Here is a 15330-nt window from a genome sequence, read left to right as displayed (position 1 = left end):
CAGCTTTCTTTTTTCTTAATCTGACACAAGGTAGGAGAGCCTCGGGCTGGTTCTGCGGCTGACACGCTCCCGCTGCGCAGCTTGGGCATTTAAAGCAAGGCAGTGAGCGGCGGGTAGAGGAACCGTGGACGTGTGATGGGGACGAGGACCTGCCCGCAGGCTGAGATGTCCCAGCCTCGGGGCAGTCACAGCAGAAGGAGCTGCCGGGGGCCGAGCACGGCCCCAGGCTGGGTTTGCAGCACGGCTGCCCGTAAGGGACGCTCACAGCTTCGGCTCTGCCTGTGCGGCAAGATGATCCCATGGTCCCACCACGAAATCCTGTGAGATCTGATGCCGTCACACCGTGTCCGAGCCTCCGGCCGCGCTCCCCAGTGCTGCGTGGTGCGGGAGGGTGTTACCCCCCAGGCTGCAGCGTCACCCCTGTGGTTTTTTTGCTTAGCCACCTCTTCGCTGCCTTTCCTAAGCTGAAAGGAGTTCTACCCAGCTCCCACAGGTGTATTTCATCTATCACCAATAACGACCCCAAAATAACGTTTTTTGTCCAATTTCCTTATTCAGAGACTTTTTTAGTTTGCGTGAAGTGACATGAACATCCTTTGCCCATGAGCAGGGCTTTGGGCACTGCGATGCTGCGCTGCATTATGGGAATCAGCAAAGAAACTGCGTTAGCTCTTGGTGACAGCAGGCGGTCCCCAGGGAAGGAGTTTTCAGCTGACACCTATTGATAAACTGGAGGGAGACCCAGAACGAACAGGATTATTCACAGTCCTTATCCCAGTAGATATTGAATTTCCGTACCTTGACTGCGGGTCTGAAGGGCAGCAGACCCCCAGCTACCACGTCCTAGTTGAAGATGTCACCTTCGCATAACCTGGTAGAGGAACTTGGTTGCCAACCAGATGAGAAAGGCAACTCCTGCCCACGGAGCAAGTAATGCCACCAATGAAGTTGCTGATACCAGTGGACGTACACCTGAGGTACCAGCACCGCAGGAAGGTGCCAGGTCCTTGGCCCTGCTCTTCACAATGGCCACGGCTGCAAAGGGAGCCTGAAGCACGAAGGAAGGGCACCAAGCCTGCTGTGAAATCCCACCCCTTGCTTTTTCTTGGGGTGCTGGAAGAAAACTGTTGCGTTAGGGATGCCTTCATTGACATGCCTGGGGTTGAGAGGTTCAGAGAAAGCCACCAGCTCAAGGACACCTTCCAGCCCACTTACGAAACGGAGTTATTCGGGGATTTCTTAACAGGGGCATTTGGCTCCTTGCTGTAGGCAGAGTAAGCAGGAGGGCGAGAAAACAGCAGGTCCCAACAGGTGGGAAAAACACTGGGATAAACCAGGCATCCATCCCAGGTGGATGGGACATCCTGGACAACGGGACTGGACAAACCACGTCTTCTGCCCCTGCAAATACCCTTCTGCCTGGAAGCTTGCTTTACCCTGGTTTGAAAACTGAGGGCCGTCCTGCCAAAAACGCAAGCGCCGGAGAGACCAGGAAGAAGGGAAAAGTAACATTCCCATCGATCGCTTAGCAACAGCACTGGTTTAGAGGAATGGCTCTGGTTGCCTGGTAAATAAGGTCAGATTCGTTGTTGAGAAAGGCTCACGGTTTCCTGCGCATCATATCCAAAGCGAAACTCGTGCATGGCCTGCCTCCATGAGGCCAAGACTTCTTCCTCGGAAAAGATGGGCCCGGCTGTTGGATACACAAGCAGATGTTCGCTCCGTTTCCAGAGGGGCTGAAGACCCAGGCCAGGAGCGGGCAGCGCTTCTGAGATACGGGTTCAAGGGGCATCAAAGCTGACAGGTCCCTCAGGAGACATTTCCAAATGACAGCCGCTGAAGTAGCAAATCTGCTGTCTTTCAGACATGCTGGCACACAGATCCTGTGCCACACGTAATCCTTCCATCTCAGCACTCGGGATGAAGGAAGTGATACTGTGCCAATAGGGAAACTGAGGCACGGGCGTACCCAGCAGCCAGTGGCACCGCCAGGACTTGAACCCCTCCGGTCTCACCCTAGTGCTTTCTCCAGCAGGACCTTTCTCTGTCACTGTCGTACCCAAAAGCAGAGATATCTTTAGATCCCTTAGCCTACGAAGGGCAGAGGTTTAACATCGCATCCCCCGGACACCACCCCACTCACCTTTTTATCCAGTTTTCTGCCGGCCATGCTCAGAGTAATCACCCTGTTATCCGAGAGCTCTTGGGCCGCTATCTGAAAGACAAGGGAGGCTGCATTCATTTTCAGCACAAAAAGCAAGCGAACCCCAAGCCAGAAGAGAACCCGGAGCCCGGGGACGCGCGCTCTGGAGACACACAGCTGCACGACTGCCGCACAGCTCCTGCAAAACCCATTTCCCAGCTAAGAAGCTGGATGATCTAACGCACACAGTATTTCACTGCTGGGGAGTTAAACTGATTTTACCTTTGCAGACCAATTTGGGACCAAAGCCTACTTCCCAGCTTCTCCCTGAAATGGAGAAGGATGGAGAAAAAGGCCGAACTTCCCCTGGACGGGCATTGCCACTTACCCTGCGCCAAGGCAGCGACACACCGGCTTTAAAAGAAAATAGGATAAGTTGTTTTTTTAATTTTAGCAGATTACCAGCTGCGATGCTGGTGCTGCAGCCAGAGCCCCTGGGACATCCCACCGACCTCCACAGGCTCATGGCTGGAGCTGGATCCATGTGAAACATGTTCATTTGCAGGGCTGGGAGTCAACAGGTACAATTAAGCCTCTTGAATGGACAACCCAAAGGGAGAATGAGCTGCCAGGACACCCCAAGCAGCCTCTTTCCTCCATGCCATCAGGTCAAAAATGATGCTTCAGGTACAAACTCGTCCCTTTTCTTGGCTCTCACGTGGCTTTTCTGCACCAGCGCTTGTCCAGGACCTCCAGAAGCCTCCAAGGACCAAGCCAAGAGGGAAGAGGAATCATAAAACCCCTTGGCAGCAAGATGTGCCACTTTGTCCTCCACATCTCAGGCTGGACATGGCAAAAAGCAGCTCCCCATCCCTTAGCGGAGATGCTGGTGGCACCAAGGACTCCAGCCACGTCTCCGCATCATCACTCGAGGAGACGGCCCCACAGATGAAAACTCCACCATTGCTCCTGGGGAGCAACAGCCCAGATTACTTCAGTTTAAGAGACTTTATTCACATACGCTCCAGAAGGACTTCGGCTGCCAGCCACCAGCAGGCCGGTTTTGTCTGGAACGTGGTCTAATGAGTCTCTTGGTATTTTAAGAAAGGGAATGTTTGTAACAAAAAAACCACATTTATTCACTTCTGTTACCAGCCGTTTCCTGAATCACTTGTATTTTTTTCCTCAAGGCTGTGTCCTGCTCAAGCATCTGCTCCCTCACCTCTCCCTCCTCCGCTCCCCAGGCTGGGCTGAGCCGTCCCCTGGCATCCCCGGCCGCAGCATCCTGCTGGGCAGGATCTGGCACCAGCACGGCCGGGATCACGACGTGGACATTCTCCTCCCGCATGCCGCTCCCAAGCGTGGCTGTTCGCTGTTTCTTCAAGGAGGCAGTTCTTCACAGGAGATCCACAGCGTAATTACAGCCAGGCTTGCAGAAATCAAGGGGACAGTTTTCTGTGGAACGAGCAATCCGAGGGTTATTGGCACTTAGGGGAGCAGGGAGTTTGCAGAGACGAGGAGACAGAGATGCAGCCTTGGAATCTGCCTGGGCAGCTCCCCAACAACCTCCCAGCCTTTCTGGGGAGGACACCACCCTACGGCCCACAGAGGATGTGTTCACCGCATGCAGAACTCAACGTTCCTCTCTGCTCCCTATAGACGTGAAGTCAGAAGTTCCCCATCACGAAGACGCGGCATCGGTTTTCTCTCCCACCTGGAGCACAGTCACCAAAGCCAGCGTGAGGAAGAGGAGCTGCAGGGGAGCGGATGGAAGTTGCCCTTCGCTGCTCCCCACAAAAGCACACCCAGCTGGTGTCCAGCGTTTTAGGGCTCACTGGAGGCTACGTAAAAGCCAGACCATGCCAACGAGCCCCAGGAACATCCTTGTGCCACACTGCCGCAGGCTGCTGGTGGCATCTTCTCTTGGCCAGCATGGACAATAACGCCATCCCCACCGCTGTGCCTGGCAGAGGCGTGCGGCAAGATCTCAGAATTGATTTTCCCAAACGCAGCAGCTCGCTGCAGGATTTTCTCCATCTCTTCAAACCGAGGGACCCCCACGCAATCCCAGCCAGCCAGCCAAGGTTCTTCTGTTGCATTTACCTTTCTGGTATCTCAGTTCAGAAAAAGGATACTTGGGCAAAATTGAAATGGATGGGGGTGAGGAAGGCAGGTTTTGGCTCCAAACTCCATGTTTTATATGACTGAGTCCAAAGCAGAAGCCCAGAAGCCTGCTCCTTGGCTGGTGTCCGCAGCCTATGCTCCAGTGCCGTGCCAAGCAGCAGGGCCCACCACACATGACCCTGTTGTCATCACCAAGCCAGGGCAAAAAAAAACCCCAAAAACAAAACAGATAGAAAATTGCATCAATGGGATAAAATGAAGCAGATGTCTCAAAGACTTTGATTTTTAATGAAACATTAGTGACAGATCGGGACCTTCCGTTTTTTTTAAAGCGTGTCACCTTTGAACTTGACTGGAAACTTTTCATCTGGTCCAGCCCTTCCTGCTCCAGCATCGGCCGGGGTGTCGAGAGCCCGCTCCTCGGGGATGGCACGCGGCGTCAGGCACCACTTGTCAGCTTCACTGGGGCTTTTCCTCCGGCGTTTAAAGACTAACTGCAGCAATTAAGGGAGAAAAGCTGGCAGCATCTTCCTAGCTGCTAGAGCAAAGAGCGACGGAGATGCCCTTGCGGCAGCCAGGTCCTGGGCTTTTAAACCCTTCCAGTGCTTTTAAACCCGACAGAGGTTTAACTCCTTGCTGGTCTTTTCTTCCACACCTTTGCTGCCTGGCTGTGCATCTCACAAAACGGGTCATACGGAAGAGATCCAAAAAAGGATGGGCGACGCGGCAGGAGGGAAACGCACCTAAATTTAGTCTTTTCTTTTTTAAAAAAAAAAACAAACACGTGACTAAAGAGCTCCGCAGCAGGAAGGCCGCTGCCTGGAGGGGTCTGCATCGGGAGCATCGCGGCTGTTGCTATGAGAGTTGTTGCTACGGCACAGCTCCCATCCTCTTCCTACAAACAAAACCGCACATCGCCGGCAAAGGAATCGGCCCTCTTACCTCCCGCAGCTCCTGGGAGGGACGCACCAGATAACACACACCAGGAGCACAGATTTGCTTTGTACTTCTCCACATTGAGGGCTTTCTTATTTCAGAGACCGAAGCAGAAGTTGAAGGCTCAGAGCGCCGGGCACCGGGTGGAGACCGGGGCAAGATGGTCCCTACCCCAAATAATCTGTCCTCCAAACAGACCGAAGTGGGCAGGAAAACGGGAGTTAAAGGGAGAAATGTTCATGAGATAAAACCCCAGTCTCCTGGAACCCAGGTGTGTGTCCTGCGTTGCCCCCACGTTATTTTCCGCCTTTACGCAGCCACTAGGTAACATAAAGGAGTAACCGTACCGTTATCATCCCTTTCCCAGCCGGCTTCCCGTTGCCCAGAAGGAGAGTCCGTGTTATTTTCTTGCTGGAGACAATCTAGAGAAGCCAAGGAAAATAAAGTCATGATTGTAGAAGTGATCACAAGCAGACTCATAAGCAACTGATCATTGCTCACGTTTGTTAATTCAGATGAAGCATCCACAACAGCAGAAGAAAGACATCGTGCTCTGGGCTGACAGTGACACTGGGCATTTCACCACTGTCACCCGAGGCCATGGGGCAGCTGCTGAGCCGTGTGGAGCAGCGTCTCCCCTCAAACCCAGGGACGGGCTCTTCGCGCGGAGCAGGGCAGCGGGACCTCACACAGCTGAAGGACCGTGATTTGTTCCCAGCAAAATCCCAACTCAGCCTTTTCAAACCCCATTTTTTAAACACATCTAACATGAACCCTGCCAGCAACTTGCTTTCAGGCCACGTTCATAGAATCACCAAATGCTTAGAGTTGGAAGGGACCTTAAAGACCATCTTGTTCCACTCCCACTGCCCTGGGCAGGGACACCTCCCACCAGCCCAGGTTGCTCCAAGCCCCACGTTTCCATGGGTGAATCCTGATGCTCCCCCCAGCATCGCTCCGTCCCCCTGCCAGAGCAAGGCACAGGGGTCAGCACCCCCCGAAGGCACATCCCCCCCCCTACACTTCAGCCTTGTAAGAGGCCAGACAGGACGATCTGGGAGCTGAATTAACCCCCCTGAGACTTTTTTCCTAGCTCACGGAGTTTCAATCGCCTTCAGATCTGGGGGTCCTGTAAGTTTTTCCCCGGGAGGCGCAGACCCCCACACGAGGGTCCAGCAACCTGCTGGGCGTAGCTGTGCTCCGCTTCCATACCTGGTGGGGACCCCTTCGAGATACAGGGGCCGCCGATTAAAAAAAATGCAGTCCCACCCACCCTTCTGCCTCCGCCTTTGGTCCCACGTCACACAGTCGGAAAATAATAATAATAATAATAATAAAAAAAAAAAACAACCCACACGTAATGAAACGGCTTAACTTGTTGCTCCTGCCATCCAAGTGACCCAGCCATGCTTGTATTCCTCCCATTGCTCCCCAGAAATGGTGTCTTCCCTCCGGGGAGACCTTACTGCAGCCTTTCAGTACTTTAAAGAGGGCTTATAAGAAAGACGGGGACAGACTTTTTAATAGGGCCTGTAGCGACAGGACAAGGGGTAATGGCTTTAAACTAAAAGAGGGAAGATTTAGACTAGAAAGAAGGACGAAATGTTTTACACTGCGAGGGTGGTGGGGCACTGGCCCAGGTTGCCCAGAGAAGCTGTGGCTGCCCCATCCCTGGAGGGGTCCAAGGCCAGGCTGGATGGGGCTTGGAGCAACGTGGTGTGGTGGGAGGTGTCCCTGCCCAGGGCAGGGGGTGGCACTGGGTGGGCTTTAAGGTCCCTTCCAACCCAAACCGTCCTGTGATCCTATGACTCTTGCAACATCAAGGCAAAAAACCCCTTCCCATTGTGACTAGCCAGCCACGTCCTGGTGCTTTGGATCCATAAATGCAGAGGAAGCACCCGCCAGCACAACCAGATGTTTGTGCCAGGCGCAAGGAGGCGAGATCTCCTCGCAGCCCTGGCCGGCAGAAACCACAGACACCCTCCAGCCTGCCATTTGATCCCTGTTACATTTCGTTTGGCCACAGAGGTCGTTACAGCCTCGCGAATGATACAGCCACCCTTTCAAATCTTACCACAGACCTAATTAGCTGCAATAAAATAATCCGGCTAATCTGACAGCGCTCTGATGCAAACTCGACGGGTCAGATGCTCGCTGTGCGGTTGCTGCTGCCCGCAGCTGCTCTCCTTCCCTTCTGAGAGCTGCTCGCGCCTCAAAACCGGGCAGGCTCAGGAAAACATCTCACCAGACAAAATCTAGGCATCAGAACCCCCAAAGCAGGGTGGCTGAGCCCGCAAGGCCCCGTTTCACCCCTCTCCTCACCAGGCGCCCTAGCGCACGTGCTACCCCTCCGGTCCATCTCTGCCCCTCGACCGGGCTGTGCTGCAAACCCACGCCGGCCACGGGGAGAACAGAGAATGTCCAGCAAAAAAAGGAAAATGAGAAGATCCCTCCATTCTAAGCCGGTGTCTTGTTGTGGGCTAAAGGTCACCAAGGATCTCACGTGGGAAGCGCTGCAAAAATTCATCAAAACTGGGCACGCACGTAAGCCAAGTTCTCTTTCGCAGAGTGTAAATACTTGCGTGAGATTACAGAAGTTCAGAGCTCTCTTTTTTTCTGAATGGACTAAACCTACCATAAAGACACAGTAGACAGTTCCGCCGTGCCCATCAGCCACCACGGCGAAACCACCACCTGTTCTGAGCAAGCACCTCGGGTGTGAGACCTGCCAACAGCTGCCCATCCCCACCGTTACCCCAGCCCCAGCATGGTCCGGCCAGTCTCACGGTCCAAGCTAATCGCATTTCAAAGCACCAGAAAGGGTTGGCCTCTTCTGGGAGACCCAACAAGCAGGAGGGTCCACCTTTCTCCCCAGGGCGTACGGATGACGTTCCTCTCCGGCGTGAGCCTGCAGAGCCCTGGCGTTCTGCAGAGTTAGGAACAGCAAGGTTTCAGCTCTGATTTCTTACGTCCATAAATTCCGTGCTCGCGCCTTCCACCAAGACCGTGACCTTCACAAGGAGCGCAGCTGAACTGCCCCACACCTGAGGTGGCTGCGTTTCAGCAACAGAACTACCAGGAAATAATGGGTTTCGTCTAAATCACTGAACACCAGCCTGGGCCGTTGCCTGCACTGTCTCCTAACTTCTGCAGGGGCAGAATTAGGTCGTCACAGAGCACTTCCAAAAACTCAGGCATTAAACATCAAACACTGTGAATGTCAGCGCTCTTCTAACACCTCAAGCTCTTGAGTGGGCAATGGTGAAGTCATTCAGCCCTCCCGCCCATGTGCAGAGCCGTATCGCGGCCCGTGTAACAAAGCAATTGCACTCATGAGCCTCCCCAAACACCTTGGGCCGGCTGTGCACGCCGACCCACCGATTTACAGCGTCTCCTTCCTCCCGGTTCCCAGCACCGAGCACAACAGAGACAGCTTCTGCCAGCCCCTGTGCTTGTGCCAGGTACCACAGCAGCCCCGAGCAGCCGGATGCTGCAAAAGAACGGAAAAAAAAAACACCCTTCATTCCTTGCCTCTGAGTCAAAGCGAGCTCAGAGGACAAAGACGTTTGGAGAATGTAGTTGCCAGCTTCTAACAGGGTCTGGGTTCACGAGCGCAAAGACCTTCCAAAGGCTTATAAATCGCATTGTGTCCCAAAAGCTTTTCCACAGGAAGAGCAGAAGACACATTCCAGCACCAACATGCTAAAGTAGCGGAGATGATTTGCTACACAACAGCAACGGATAAAGCTTTGGGGAAAAAAAGAAAAACAAAACTGAGAGAGAAAGGTAGACCGCAATGCATCTTAACTTTACACATCTGGAAGTTTCCCAAGTCCAAACCCAAGCTGGTCATCAGGGCTCTTACTATAACCATGGTGAGATACCTCTCACCATTGGGTTACCTCCAACAGCTTGGAGGTACCTCCAAAAGCTTCCAGTTGATGCCTCCATGCAGGCACCAGCAGAAGCCCACACTATGACTAGCTTAGACTTGAGCAAGTGGCCAACAGCCCTAATGCGGAACAGTTCAACCTCAACAGTTGAAGCGTGACAAACAAATTAAATTAGTTTTGCCAGGTAGGACCCAGCAAACTTTACAGTAGCTAAGAGCAGCAGCTCTTATCCCCCCACGTCCCCATGGCTGAGGTGATTTGGAGGACAGCGAGCTGCAGGGACCTCAGAGCCTCACCGTGCCCAGTGTGCAGGAGAATTCCCCCAGGAAGTCATGCTCATACAGCTGCATGCTCGACTTGTCCTGGTCAAACAGGGCAAACTTGAGCTTCTGCACTTCTTCAAAGTGGTAGTCGACGATGAACTTCTTGGAAAAGGCCGGGTTGAGGTTGTTCACAGCTGTCTCTGTCCTGTCGAGCTGCAAAGAAAAAACAGAAGAGGCATTTAGGCTCGTGGATCTCGCATCTTTGTCATTGCCATGTCTCTTCTCCGGCTTCAGAGCCACCCACAAACCCTGCAGTGACCATCGGAGAGGGAGCGCACCAGGCATTCAGCACAGCTACCCCTAAATGCAGGCCATGATACCCCATGTACACGAGGTGGGATCAATCTGAACGAGTAACAACACCTGATGCAGAGAGTCGCAGCCCCCGAGGACAGGGTGCCCGGGGCTGTACAAGCCCACCCCAGCCAAGGGCCAGGATAGGAGCACCCACCCAGCCAAGGCTTGGTGTGGACTCAAGGCTCGTTGAAGCCAGAGTTGCTTCATTTGCTTCTGAGCCCTGTTCTCCCAGGAGCCGAAGCTCTGGCACACCTCCAATCCTCAATCAGATCCTCACAGCTGTAATGCCAAACCTGCTTCTTTCGGGCTGTGCAGCTAACAGCAAGGACAAGCAAAACAAGAAAAAGTGTCATGAGCCAGAACAGCAACCCTGTAGCGTTTCCCTCTAGACCTCAAACCCAAACATTCATGTGGTTTCTTCTTTCTTGGCCTTCCGTAGAAAAAAAGAAGGGGGGGAAAAATATCACCACAGGCCATTTTTTATAGATTTCATCGAGCATTAGGAGCAACAAGAGGCTGGAAGGACCCAGAAGACAAGACTTGAATAGGCTTTGTCATCCTGAGCTATGGTGAGCAGGCTGGAAGAAATTATGTCTCCAATGGCTTGGAAGGGCAAGCGCAGGGGATGATGGAAACTGGAAGGCGTGTGGGGAAGCCGCTGTCGGAGGGGAAGCACCGCGGCGGTCTGCAGCATCCCGCAGCCAAGAGCGGCGATAAGAGCAGAGGAAACTTGGCAGGCAGCCGGTGGAAGTGTGGGTTTACGACGCAGCATGGCACAGGAGGACAGAAAGCCTTGCGTGAGCCAAAAAAAAAAAAAAAAAGAATAAAATCCTGGGGACAGCCACGCTGGAGATCCCGAGATGCTGCCCTCCGGTTGTGGACCTTCGGTCCCAGACCCCATCACTTAGACTGCAGGAGAGCTGGGAGGGGGCGGCAGCACCAGCCGGGCTTGCACAGACACAGCAACCCACAATTTGAGCCAAAGTGGGAGAAACTGGGAAAACGAGGCCAAAAAAAGCTTCTGGAATTCAATGGCTGAGGAGGGTCTGAACGCTGATGTCACCCACCAGACCATCCTCCATCCCGAGAGGCACCAGGGAAGGCCAAGTTTGGAGCCCAACTGCAACATACCCTTATGATGCTGAAATGGGCAGAAAGGATGCTGGCGGCACAGCCCGAGCGCTGAAGAAGAAACCAGCACCCGCAGGCTGGGGGAAAACCCTCCGGCGAGCAAACCCAGACGGAGCTCTTTCAGCAGAGCAGCTATTGGGAGCGCGTTGAGAGCACAAGAGTTGGCAGCCGGTTCGGTGAAGGGCATCCCTGCCCCACGGGCAGCGCCGGACTGCGGGACGGAGGGGCGTCTGCCGGAGCTGCAGAGCTAGAAATAAGTACGGCAGAGCCAACCCCCCCCCCCCCCCCCCCCCAAAAAAGCTCCAAAGAAACTCATTCAGCACAGGAGGCAGGTTTGGGAAGGACTGAGCGGAAATGTGGGGAGTTTGCTATATATACCAACTATCGCAGCGTTTTTCGAAGTTGGTCGCTCAGTCTGCCTTAATTGCCAAGAAACGACTAAAGGAAACGCTGTGTTCCCAGAATAGCCACCTGCTGCACTCCGGGGAGTCAAATACTCAACACCAGTGGGCTGTAGGCTGGCCAGGGCCACGCAGCTTCACGCGGATCCTTTCTTCTCTGCTGCCATCCCGTAACAAAGGACACTGAACGTCTGCTCAGAGATGTGGTGGACCAGGAGCAGTGGGCATCCACGTCTCTACCGGATTTCAGCAGCACAACCCAGGCAAATCCCTTTTCAAGCCTAGGAGATGAGACTGTGCAGGCAACAGGGGTGGATTTTAGCTCCTTCCATGTTCTCTGAACTACTGGGAAGCTGGGGAACCAAGGGAAACCAGTCCTCCCGGTCCCAGGCGCCAGTTTGAAGGAAACAACTTGAGGTCCCATCTCCAGCTTTGCCCTGGAATGGGTGGCCCAGTGAAGGGGAAGAGAAGCCCAGCCAATGTGTCTTGAGCGAACCCTCCGGAGTGATGGGGCTTCCCTCAACGGCCAGATTAAACTGAACATTTAATCCCCTGCCTATTTTCAGTGTGAGGCACAACAAAAATCACAACCCACAGCTGCTTGCTGCACATGGTTTGGTTTTTGATTTGATGCAGCACCGGTCACCTTGGCAGTGACCATCACCTCGTCATAGCACCTCCCCCAGGAGACAGGCATGCCACCAGTCCCTGCCTCCCCCTTTGTCCCCAAAGCTTACACATATGCCTTCCTGGTAAAGAGCAGAGGTGGCTTTGCCACCCAAGAGCAGAAAAGCACAAGGGTTTTGAAGAGGCAAGCAGCCTAACTAAAGATATCTCTTTGGATAAGAGTCTTGATTCAACAAATCAAGCACGAAACCGGGAAAACATCTCCCTTGTGTTCAATGAATGCAGCCGGAGAGTCATAGAATCATACAATCATAGAATCACAGAATGTGTTGGGTTGGAAGGGACCTTTAAAGCCCATCTAGTCCAGCCCCCCTGCAGTAAGCAGGGACTTGTTCAACTAGATCAGTTTGCTCAGAGCCTCACCAAGCCTGGCCTTGGATGTCTCCAGGGATGGGGCCTCCACCACCTCTCTGGGCAACCTGGGCCAGTGTCTCCCCACCCTCAGTGTGAAGAACTTCTTCCTAATGTCTCATCTAAACCTGCCCTGCTCTAGTTTAAACCATTGCCCCTCGTCCTATGGCTACATGCCCTTGCAGACAGCCCCTCCCCAGCTCTCCTGTAGGCCCCTTTCAGGGACTGGAAGGTCGCTCTAAGGTCTCCCCGGAGCTTTCTCTTCTCCAGGCTGAACAACTCCAACTCTCTCAGCCTGTCCTCGTAGGAGAGGTGCTCCAGCCCTTGGATCATCTTCATGGCCCTCCTCTGGACCCACTCCAACAGGTCCATGTCCTTCTTGCACCCAAAGTCCTCCAGCATCCGAAGGGAGGTTGGCTCGAGACCTTCAAGCATCCCTAGCACTTGGAGATGCTTGATGCTCCACCACCGGGACATGCCAAGGGAAGCTCTGTGTGGACACATGGGGCCGGCCGGATGACTCAGAGTGGCACAAAGGCAGTGGCTCGGCTGAGTCATGTGTCCCTGCTCCCAGCATCACAGGCCAGGTCTTTCATGCTCCTGTGAGATGACGTCATCAGGCAGAACATTTAAACATCACCCGTCTTCATGTCACTTCTTGGCCTGTAGTTTATCGTCCCTCCCTCCCCCACCCCCTCCAAGGCTGATTCACAAAGATTTTTTTAATTCCTATTAAGCTCAGCGAGACAAAATAATTGTATTTGGGAACAAATGTGACAGCTAGAAAGAACAGCGAGCAGAAACCTTTCTGTCGGCATCAGCTGGTGCCTCAGCCCCACCACCCAGCTCAGACGCCAGCACCACCGTGGCTGGGGCTGGTCCTGGAGGAGGAGACCCACCTCCTAAACCAGGTCTGACGGCTGCTAACCCAGTGTGGAGGACTTGGGGGCAGAGTGGTGAGATGGCTTCATGCTGCTGAGCTGCTGCTGTCCCCAATATTACACCTACGTTATTAAGGCCATCGCTTTCAGACGGGAAAGAGGTTTGTCTTAGGGCGAGGGGCATGTCTGCGTGGCAAAAATCACAGAATCACAGAACGGTTTGGGTTGGAAGGGACCTTAAAGCCCACTCACTGCCACCCCCTGCCCTAGGCAGGGACACCTCCCACCAGACCACGTTGCTCCAAGCCCCGTCCAGCCTGGCCTTGAACACCTCCAGGGATGGGGCAGCCACAGCTTCTCTGGGCAACCTGGGCCAGGGGCTCACCACCCTCACAGCCAAGAATTTCTTCCTGAAGGACAACATGGACGCCCCCCAGGAAGCTCTGAACCACAGTGGCATGAGCTGCCAAGGGTCCACCCAGTGTCCCATAGTGCTCGGGATGAGGCCACCTCTCCTGGTCCTCCCTGGCACCCAGCCACAGCCCAAACCCATGCACCACTACTGCCACGTGCGGGTGCGGGGGGATCTCCATCCCCAGTGTGCCGGTGGAGCGGGGCCAGCTCCGTGACACGTGAGCACAGCACATCACACGCCAGCTCATGCAACACGCTGACCTCCGCTGAAACCACAGCAGCAGAGCGCCAAGCAATCTGCCGCTCAAGGCTGACGTCCAGTGCCTATCTTATATCTTGCCAATTAAAAAGAAGCTAAAAATAGCAGAGGAAAGGGAAAAAAACCCAAAACAACCCACAGACCACACATTTGTATTGTAAAAGAAGCTTTGGAATCAAAAACCGCTGGACTGAGACGTTACTGACAGCAAGAGAAATTCCTGAAAAGTACAATCAGGTGAAAGAGATGACACCTATCAAGGCTGGAAAGCTCATTAGTCTCATCCAGGCTGCTGAGCAGAGTTAATTGCAGAGCACGGTAAGGTGAGGTTTGCCCTACACCCTCCCCGCTGCCAGGGAGGAGCTCAGCTGCAGGACACCTTTGTGACGCCCGTGGATTCGCCAGCTCCTTGGCCAAGAGCTCAAAGGCTGCCCAACTAGTCCAAGTATGTGAAAAACGAGACCGCCTTATTTCCCAGGAACCAGGATGACTTTTGTTTGGCCCACATGATTTTATGCCCCTTGGCTGCTTATTTTGTGCTGCATCTAACACCAGTGCCTGTGTCCATCCATCACGCCCCCGTGCACTGCTTACCTGCGCCCTCCCAGGCCAACCCAAAAGAGGTCTTACTCTACCTACAACTGCAGTTATACAATGAAATCCTCACTCTTTTCTCCAGGAATTTTAGCCCAGAGCCTTTCCCCCTGCAGCCGAAAGGTTTTTCTTAGGCACAGAGCTAAACGCTCTTGCACAGACTCTGGGGTTTGGTTTCATGACACCAATTTTAGCACAGGCGGCACCTTGCCCAACTCAGGCTGCCGCAGAAGGAGACGACAACTGTACCTTCTCTGTGTGAGGCGCCGAACAGTCAATAAAGCACAAGGAAAACCATCCTTGGGAGTTCCTGGTCCACCTTGTGCACATCCTGACTGCAAAACCAGCCCGAGACGTGCATCTGCCTGGGAGACCTCACCCCCCACGTGAGACCGCTTGCCGTTGCAGCAGCACTGCTGGTGATGGCCAAGGTCATGCTGCTCAAAGGCAATTTGGGCACCTCCGGATGAGCCGCGGTGCCGGCAGCGTGCACGCACCCGGCCCGTGACACAGCACACCCTTGTGCCCCTTCCCTGCAGGAGGGGGATTTTCAAAGGAACACGCATCCAGTTGGTGGGCACGCCGGGACGCAAGCTTTTGGGACCACGCCAACGTTTTCCTTACGCTATGAAATAATTCAGACAGCTGCTGGGGGTGAATTCCCTCGCGCTCCAGCAGCCTGGTTAGCGGCAGCCTCGTCCCGCTGAAGCGGAGGGCTGGGAGCAACGCACAAGGGCTCCTTGTGCGCTGTTTGCATCTCGGAGAGGACAGATTTGTCCCGTGTTTATCCACCACCAGGGACGGCACAGGCACGGAAAGTCCTCTTGTCCTTAAAGAGCCTTTATCAGCAGGGTCTTGCCCTGGAGTAAGCTTGTGTTGGAGTGGGTAGGGAGAGA

General features: G+C 54.0%; 2 protein-coding genes across 6 annotated transcripts in view; one reads left to right on the top strand and one right to left on the bottom strand.

The window, feature by feature from the left end:
- POLR2C (RNA polymerase II subunit C) overlaps positions 1–15330 on the top strand; it is a 241815-nt gene that overhangs the window by 43963 nt on the left and 182522 nt on the right. The window lies entirely within an intron of this gene.
- Positions 1–15330, bottom strand: part of CPNE2 (copine 2) — a 61621-nt gene that overhangs the window by 28553 nt on the left and 17738 nt on the right. For all 5 annotated transcript variants that reach the window (XM_063334002.1, XM_063334004.1, XM_063334003.1 and 2 more), the window contains exons 3-5: positions 9393–9572; positions 5551–5625; positions 2144–2215 (exon numbers count right to left, since the gene is read on the bottom strand). In XM_063334002.1, the coding sequence (XP_063190072.1) occupies positions 2144–2215; positions 5551–5625; positions 9393–9572 (327 nt within the window). The remainder of the gene's footprint in view (positions 1–2143; positions 2216–5550; positions 5626–9392; positions 9573–15330) is intronic.

This window comes from Chroicocephalus ridibundus, chromosome 4, assembly GCF_963924245.1.
Source record: "Chroicocephalus ridibundus chromosome 4, bChrRid1.1, whole genome shotgun sequence".
In the NCBI taxonomy this organism is placed as follows: Eukaryota; Metazoa; Chordata; class Aves; order Charadriiformes; family Laridae; genus Chroicocephalus; species Chroicocephalus ridibundus.
This window is presented reverse-complemented; position numbering and strand designations above follow the sequence as displayed.